This window comes from Euphorbia lathyris, chromosome 3 (assembly GCF_963576675.1).
Source record: "Euphorbia lathyris chromosome 3, ddEupLath1.1, whole genome shotgun sequence".
Lineage (NCBI taxonomy): Eukaryota > Viridiplantae > Streptophyta > Magnoliopsida > Malpighiales > Euphorbiaceae > Euphorbia > Euphorbia lathyris.
This window is the reverse complement of record NC_088912.1, coordinates 95,658,550-95,668,141: the sequence shown is the minus strand read 5'-3', so window position 1 is coordinate 95,668,141 and position 9,592 is coordinate 95,658,550. Positions and strand designations below refer to the sequence as shown.

Here is a 9,592-nt window from a genome sequence, read left to right as displayed (position 1 = left end):
GAAACATCAAAACTGCCAAACTAACATTTCATTAAAATAAAAAATTCTGCTATTGAATCATAATTAGTAGCAAAGGAAAGAAACAGAAGTATTTGAATAGATTTCATGAATAGAATTAGATTTCATGAATAGAATTATTTGGGTAAATTACATACCTGTCACCTTTGTCATTTTGCACACTTTGGTGTAAAATCTTCAATTTTGCACATAAAATTGTACAATTTTTTTTTAGTGACTTCCTACTAAAATGTACGGTTGGTAATTGTGAGTGATCAACGTGAAGTCAACATGCCACGTCAACAATTTGACCTCCCTAAAAGTCAAAAGTTGACCAATTAATATAAAGTTAACACACTCAAAATTGCTGACGTGGCACGTTGATCGGTCACAATTACCGACTATACACTTCAATGGGAAGTCACTAAAAGATTGTACAATTTTGTGTGCAAAATTGAAAGTTGTACACCAAATTGTAAAATAGGGCAAAAGTTGTAGACCAAGTATATAATTTTTACCCAAATTATTAGCATAAATCAGTCATTAAGCATGAGCAATACTATATTTAGAAAACAAAAATGGTACATACATTACTTTCCAGTGTTCAAATGTTCAAAGCAATTAATTTTATATCTTCTTACAAGCTGCCTGCCACATAATCTGTGAACTTCACAATGCCAACATATTCCAAGTATTTTGTTCCTCCCAACAGTTTGGAGATTTGAATATTAGGGGTCAGTTGATTAGATGATGTGAATTCCAGGATTCCTATGCTATGCTCTCCACATCATTTTCTACATTTCGCCACATTCAGCAATAAGGCATGCCAGTTTAGGTCGGTTGTTCGGTCCGGTAGCCACATTCTCGATTTTCCGAACAACCAAAAGACCGTCTCCGAGCACCCTCTGACAAATGAAATTGATTGAGAGAAATTAACAGAGATGAAACAGAAAATCATAGAGAGAACTCTTTATGATATCTAGAAAGAACTTGAAGATTCAAAGTATCCTGCAGCTTAAAAAAAAAAAGGGCGGCCCGGTCGCATTACGCGTCCCCGCTGAGCGAGGGTCCGGGGAGGGGTCCCACCACAAGGGTGTATTGGGGGCAAGCCTTCCCTTGCCAATTTAATTGGCAAGAGGCCGCTCCTAAGACTCGAACCCGTGACCTCTGGTCACACGGCAACAACGTTTTACCGTTGCGCCAAGGCTTAGATTTAAAGTATCCTGTGGCTTAGATTTAATAAATTTAGATTTGATCATTCAAGATCCATGTGAACACTACTGTTACTTTCATGTGACAAAAATGGGGTAAATCTCACCTGACGAACAATGTCTAAGTAAGGTCATAAAAATTCATTTTGTATCGATAAAATAACCCATCTTAGCATTTTGCACTAATAAAGTCACTATCAACATTTTCAGACCAAATTCTCGCAGGAAAGGCTGACTAGGACACTTAGTCGATTCAAAAAGGCCACATGTATTAATTTACTATTACGTGACACCCATTTTTTAATTGACTAAGCATCCTAGTCAGCATTTCCTGCGAGAATTTATCCTAAAAATGTTCAAAGTGACTTTACTGGTACAAAATGTAACTGAGTTATTTTTTTGATACAAAATGAACCTTCTCTGATCTTATTGGGACATTGTCCAAACTTAAGTGACAGACAGTAGTGCGATTTACCTGAAAAAAGTGCACATGGACCATACAAGCAGACTTTTCGATGACTTTTAACCTTCCAAACCATGTTGGACGGTTGCATCAATTCAAATGCTAATCACAGCAAGTCACTTCAGGATCGGTCAATCTTGAAGCTAATGTAGTACTTGGATAGGGTTTTATATGTTTCATTGTAACTAGGGCGTCAAAATGGGTTGTCTTGTCATAATAGTGTTACATGGTTTATATATTCCACATGATTTTATATGAATAATCGTGTCAAACAGCTTGTATCTAGCGGGTTTTCTCTGTAAATCCTATTGTGGTATCACCAATTACGTGAGCTGCTACATACCGCCCCCAAATTACTTATCACCGCCCCCAAATCATATGGGGTGCAGATACTATTTGAATAACTTAGGCAAAACATTAAACCAGCAAAGAGAAACAACTTAAGAAACACTTTCTCGTAAAAATTATAAAACATACCCCAAATACGACGTGCTTGTTATCGAGCCAGTCACATTTTGCACAAGTGATGAAGAACTGCAGCAAACAATGAGAGCTTCAATCAACTCAAACATGAAGTTGTCCCGGTTATAAACACTTATTATATTGAGAATTTTCGTTCTACTAGCAAGTTAATTTAGAGAACTTTATGGGCCTAAAAGGCAAAATCCAAAGGTACTATAGACTATAGTAAAATGAAATGTTTCAGTCCAGTAATGTAATGAAGGATTATATGGTTACTTTTTCTCATGCTAAGAGAATACATCGAAATATCCATTGTAAGTATTACAGACTTTATTTCATATAAATGGCGGCCCAGTGCACTACGCGTCCCCGCTAAGCGAGGGTCCGGGGAGGGGTCCCACCACAAGGGTGTACTGGGGGCAAGCCTTCCCCTGCCAAATTTTTTGGCAAGAGGCTGCTCCTAAAACTCGAACCCGTGACCTCTCTCGGTCACACGACAACAACGTTTATATGATGAAAAATAATTTGGACTGCTTGTCCTCTAAAGGATTTAAACATCAGTTTACACAATAATGCGTAAAATGCATATAATGGTAAATTGCATCAACGGTCATTGTAGTTTAAGATTTGTTTCATAAAGATCACTGAACTTCACATTTGATTTCAATAAAGTGATTACAACCAATTTGTGTACAAAACTCGCTAGAATATTAACATGGCACAATAGACAATTGACCATATACCAAATAAGCGCTATGCGGAACATGTCAGAGTTTTATGGCTAACGTTGCAGCCACGTGGCACATCCTAAACCACAAACAAATTAAAAAACGCATCTTTTTCTGATGTGGCGCTTAGTTGGCATACAGTCAACTGTCTTGTGTGTCACACCAACATTCCGGTTATTTTTTGTATGCAAATTGTCCCAAAATGATTTTATTGAAATCAAATGTGAAGTTCGGTAATTTTACTAAAAGAAGATAAAAGTCAGTAACCTTTGTGAAATAGACTCCAAACTTCAGTAATATAATTTAGTATGTTTAAGCATCTAAAAAGAATCAGTGCGTGTGTGATAGAGAGAGATAGATAACCTGACATCCATTAGTTCCTGGGCCGCTATTCGCCTGCAACAAAACCAAAAGGGGGCAAACCTTTAATATCAAGTGATATCAAGAGAATCGTTAATATCAAAACCAAGATTGTGCAATATAATTGGGCAAATGATCAACAATGTATATGTACTAACAGAAAACGAGATTTAGAATTTCAAGTTCTCTAATAAGAGAAATTCAGATTTTAATCCTGAAAACAAACAGGATATCAAGGACAAAACTGCTAATCATGATGTAACTTTGACACGAATTCAGGTAATTAATCTTTGCATTTTATCATGTAGCTATACCTGGAATACTACCAATTCTTTCAAAGCAAATATGTACTCTTTAACATCTGTAACTTCTAACAAAATAATTCCCAAGTAAGGCTCATTGTATGTTAGGGAATCGAACCGGTTGTTTGTTATAACAAGCTTGATATGCGGAAAAAGAAATTAGATAATACAATCAAAAGAACAAGATATTTATGTGGTTCGGCTAATTTTGCCTACATCCACGGGTGAAGAGCGAAGAGGAGCACATAATTCATTAATAATCGGCAAATTAGTAAAATAGTAAAAAATTCACATTCTTTACCCAAGTCCCTAACTCTCAAATCTCATGAGACCTGATTATGCATATCCCAAGAGCATAAGCTCCAAAACTCTCACGCGGCGTTTGGTATTCGATGGAGATAGGGATAAGGATAAAGGTTAGGATATGGATAAAAGATTGGAATAGGGATAAAAATAAGATACTCCCTCCATTCTCAAATAAGTGTCGTTTTAGATAATTGTTTTTGTTCTTTTTTAAGTGTCGTTTTCGTTTTTCAATAAAATTTAGTATAGTTTTTTGGTCTAAGAATTTAAATTTTGTCTTGATTTATGTGTTTTTTAAGCTTTCAAAGTTTATTCTCCAATCATTATAGGAGAGAGAATTTTTATTTAGTTAATCCATGTAAATTTATTAATTTAAGTGCAGATTAATTGTGTTTCTTAATTTGTGTGAAAATTCTCAAAACGACACTTATTTGAGAATGGAGGGAGTAGTAAATAATTATTATTCCATGTTTGTTACGTTAGATAGGGATAGAGATAAAATAATACATTTTATTATATTACCCATGCTTAAATTACATAACATTGGTTTGAGAGATAAGATGAACTTTTCCATCGTATAAAAATTACAGCAGCTTATGCCAACTCCTTATATCAACCCTTCTTGGTAGAAGATTTGAGGGATAAGACCTTTATCCCTCCCTTATTCCCCTAACCTATCTCTAGAACAAACATGGGGATAAAGGAGCCTTGCATTTTTTATCCCTATCCCATCCCATTTATCCCCTATACCAAACGCCCTAGGCAAATAAATAAGCAAATAACTCATGCTTATAGGCTTAAGAGAACAATTCTTTCCTAGTATGACTAACTTCAAAGAGGAAGTTTAAATTCCTATTCTAATTAGGCAAACCATATTAAATAGGATCATAACATAACATTACGGTAATATACCAGCTAACAATTTCAAAAACAGGAAACTGAATCTTTTGAAAGATAAAACATATGCAACAATCATTCGTTTAACATCAGAAGCAGAAAAAAGGAGATGCATACCATTGATAGTAAACCAGGACCAGTATGTTTAGCAATGAAATTTTCATCCTCAAACTTATGTCCATAAATCGACACACATCCACTACCATCACCCTGCAAAGAGAAGTTCTCATCATAAGCATTTGAGCCTTTTCGTACCATAATCAACAGCACTTTTACCTTTATATGATTATGAGGCAAAATAAATCCATGACTTTTGAACTATAGTGCTACTATTATGGTCCTTCAAACTTCATTTCGTAATAAAAAAATCCTTGAACTGCAACTTATTTGATATTGAAATCCGGATCAAAGAACATATGTTAAACAAGTAACAAAATTATGATCTGAAAATAGGTATTTGAGCATAATTTATGGTGATATGGACAGAAAAAGAGTCAATGATGCAGTCAAACTTATTCAGGTTATCATTTCCTTATTTTTTTTAATGGATTTTCTTTGATTTGAACTTTAATGTTAAATAATTTGAAGTTCAAGAATTTTTAGTCACGAATGTATTTTACCTTATGTTGAACAGAAACTCTTCTGCATTAGTGTTTCACATTTCGATTCCGTTTCCGTCTCATTTTCCATTTCTGTTTCCTAGCGATATTTTGTAAGCAATAACATTTCCTGTGTCTGTTTAGGTTTCCGTTGCAACATAGATTTTACCCTATGATGATGATGATAAGTAGGAGTAGTTCCCAAAATTGACGTAAAACAAATACAACTTATCGTTATTCAAGATTAAATTTATATAAAACTATACTTTACCAACCTTAAGAAAGTCACCAGCTTGAATCATGAAATCCTTAATCACCCTATGGAACTGGGAACCTTTATAGCCCACTGGTAATCCCGCTTTTCTGCCAATTCCAGTACCCCAATTGAAGAATAGTTAAAACAAGCAATTGAAGAATAGCTCAAAATAACCACTCCTAAAATAACAATAGTTATCTCTACCTGTACTCGCCCGTGCAAAATTGCCTGCGGATTAAGCAAGGAAAAGAGAAAATTAACTAGAGAAATAATAGAAGTCAGAAACATTGAAGACCATGAAAGAGAAATCGGAGATGAGAATGGCGGACCTGAAATTTTCGGCGGTTTTGGGGGCAATATCGGCGAAGAGTTCCATCTTGATGCGACCGGCAGGGATGGTACCGATTGTAATATCGAAGAAAACAATGGGATTTTTAGGGTTCGGTGGTCTCACGTGCCACTCCACGTTCCCTATTCCGGTGGCTCCGTTGCCTCCTGACGCCATTGGTGAGCTCAGAGGATCTCTCTGCTACTGCTTCGGTTCTTCAAGCTTCTTTTACTGCTGTGGAATTTTTTTCGTTACTTTATCAAAGTTTCGAGTTTTAACGGAGGTTTTAGTTTTGGGTTTGGGCTTTCACCAAGAAATCGAAGAACAAACTAAAACTTCTAATTATATTATTTTTAGAGAAATTTTGATCTTTTAAATTTTGTATTCATCTTGTTTAAGTTAAGGGGGAAACTAAAAACATTTGCTTATTGAAAGAGAACTCAAAATGAATTTATTTTCAAATAGAATATTTTTGGTTTAATGTATATTTACATCCTTAAATTTGGCAAGTTTTGTCTATTGGTACCCTAAACTTTTTAAATAATTTATCACACATTTATATTTGGGTTTATCACCAGGGGCGGAGACAGGGGGCCCGGACTACTCCGGCCGCCAGAACTTCCATGGTTACGAGTAGTTTTGGCCCCCCTAATATTAGTAATAGTCTATATAGATTCTATATTCTCTTTACTCCTAAAGTGATAAACTAATTCAAAAAGCCTCTAAAACACTTCTTATAAATTATCTATGCTTCCATTATTATATATATATATAGTATAGATTAGTAAAAAGAAGTAGACTTAGCCGAATTTAATTTACTATTTAAATCCATCTTAATTATACCAATTAGTTAAAATATTAATTATTTTGTTAGAAAATAATTATACCAATTAGTTAAAATAGTAATTATTTTGTTAGAAAATCATTAATCAATGATATAATTGGTTTTATTTTACAATGTTATGCAAGTTGAACTAACATGTGCATCCTATCTTCTAGCACGAAACGATGACTCACTTGGTTTATGCGATGCTGATGGTTCATTACTTGGACGTTCTTAGCTGTTATTCTTTCAGTGTCATCCATATTCAGCCATTGGCCCCTTTCTTTTTCAAGAATAGTCACGCAAGCAATCAATTCCTTTCAAATCGTTATTTTCAAAATCAACCACCCGAGAAGCCAAACAATCTTTTAAAGCCTTCAACCTCTCAAAAGGAGCAGTAGCCATTGCACTCTGGCCGATAAAAGTCTTTCCCGCTGCCTCAAGCCACTTGGCTTTTTCTCAGGGGCGGAACTAGGGAGTTGGGGTGGGTACCCCGGCAGACCGTCAGAGAATTGAAATTTTTTTTTTAATAATGGTGTCTGATAATATTATGAAGAGAATTATATTAACTCTACGTAGTATTATTTCAATGTTTAAAGGTAGATGAGATGGCTAAGGATGTTTACTTCTATTTGATAGGTCCTATGTTCAACTCCTCTAAATTATAAAAATTTATTATTAAATATTTAAGCCCCGGCTTAGTTTGGGTTCTAGTTCCGCCACTGCTTTCTCTGCAGCATCGAACCTTTAGCTCCTCGATCTCCTTATCCCGAGCAAGAATGTCACTCTTCAGCTTGTTCACCTCAGTTTGCAGCACGGTTTCTTGCCCTTTTGCTACACTTGCCTCGACCTAGAATGCCACCTTCTCGGCTTCCAACTGGGTCTTCTCCACCAATAATTTCCCAACCAAGTAAGACTCTTCCAAGGCTTTTCTCTTAGATGCGAGCAAAGAGGTATGCAAGTTGTTCCCACTAATTTGTGCGACCTTAAGCTCCTCATCAGTTTGAACACCACTCATGACAACTGCTCAATTTTTTCATCAATGGTATTCGATTCTACCTCTTTGACCTATAATGAACTCTGCAGCAGTACAATCTCTTCTTGGGATTTTTTCGCTTTGGAGCAAGGGAGCAGACGAGGGTGCTTGCACAGAGCCTCAAACTTAAAAAGGTTTCAAAATTTTAAGATGTGCTCAGTCAAATATACATATTAGCTTAAATAAAAAAAATATAATGTAATAAGATTTATTTACACTTTTTCATTACATTAAGTGCGTACCAGATTTAGATATTCAACCATTCAATGGTGTCATCGAGCATCCGCTCGAGCTTTTCTTGGCTCTCACTAAGAGCCCTCTTCTCGCACTCTAAGCAAAGCTCAGGCAGGCAAGCAAGAGTCCACGAAATTCTATGGCCACAAAGACAAAGGAACAACCTTCCGTCAAAAGAAATAAGATGAAAAAGAACTAACCTTAGCAGCACTCCTAATCATGTATGAAGAAAAGGAGCTGGAAGCTTGACTATGCGATCTTCACACTCTTAGAAGATGGATTCCAATTGGGAAACAAGAAAGTCATCTTCTTTTCGGATAAATAAAAAACATGTCTCTCCACTTCTAAACCTTGTGTTGTGCGGAATTAATTAAAGATAAATAAATAAGCAATCGAAAAACACAAATTTACGTGGTTCACCAACGTTGTGTTGGCTAGTCCACGGGCAGAAGGAGAATAGTATTATTAGGAGGCGAAAATCAGATTACATTGATTAGGTTACATAATGGGGTATTTATAATACCCAATCTAACCTAATCCCACTAGGAACCCATGATCCTAATCCCACTAGGAACCTATGATCCCAATCCCAATCCAACTAGGAACCCATGATCCTAATCCAACTAGGAATCCATGATCCCAATACTACTCCGAATAGGAAACAATATATACTGATTCAAGGCATTACGACAAATCTCCACCTTGACTTGAATCCTCCTGAAAACATAACAGATGCACCCATGACAGTGCCAGATGAACAGACTTCTCTCTCTGCCTCAGAGTCGCCCCCACAGGGCAACTAATAATCTCTGACATTTAGCAAGTCCAAACAGTGTTGAAACTTGCTCTGTGGAACAGGCTTGGTAAACATGTCAGCCGGGTTGTCAACAGTGCCTACCTTCTTCACCTTGACCCTCTTCTCACTTCTCAGAAAATGATACCTCACATTTATATGCTTGGTCCTCTCATGATGAACCTGATCCTTGGCTAAACAGATTGCACTCAAGCTGTCACAATACTGTGTAGCCTGATCATGATGTAAACCAAGATCACTAACCAGTCCTTTAAGCCAAATCCCTTCCTTAGCAACTTCAGTCAGTGCCATATACTCTGCTTCCGTTGTAGACAAAGTAACTATAGGCTGCAAAGTAGCTTTCCAACTGACAACTGAACCGCCAAGAGTGAAAACATAACCAGTCATAGATCTTCTACTGTCAACATCTCCAGCATAATCAGAGTCTGAAAAACCTGTCACCAAACACTCTGTATCACCTCCATAAATGAGACCAACGTTAGATGTACCTTTTAGGTACCGAAAGATCCTTTTCACAGCTTGCCAATGCTCCTTGTCAGGTTCACCCATAAACCTGCTAACAACACTAACAGGCTGTGCAAGATCAGGTCTAGTGCAGACCATTGCATACATCAAGCTTCCTACTGCACTAGCATAGGGAACTCGAGACATGTACTCCTTCTCTTCAGCAGACTTAGGTGCAAAAGCAACAGACAGATGTGCACTTGCAGCACTAGGAGTATCTATGGGCTTTGCGGTAGACATGCCAAATCTTGACAAGATCTTCTGAATATAGCCCT

General features: G+C 36.5%; 1 protein-coding gene across 1 annotated transcript; it reads right to left on the bottom strand.

Moving 5' to 3' along the window:
• Positions 1 to 536: 536 nt before the first annotated feature.
• LOC136224687 (peptidyl-prolyl cis-trans isomerase CYP22) lies at positions 537 to 6,221 on the bottom strand. The gene is made up of 7 exons (XM_066013094.1): positions 5,908 to 6,221; positions 5,783 to 5,806; positions 5,598 to 5,685; positions 4,841 to 4,933; positions 3,225 to 3,257; positions 2,149 to 2,205; positions 537 to 902 (listed from the first exon to the last, which is right to left on the bottom strand). Exons 1-7 carry the CDS (start codon positions 6,081 to 6,083, stop codon positions 792 to 794), a joined length of 582 nt encoding a protein of 193 aa, XP_065869166.1. The 5' UTR covers positions 6,084 to 6,221; the 3' UTR covers positions 537 to 791.
• Positions 6,222 to 9,592: the final 3,371 nt, after the last annotated feature.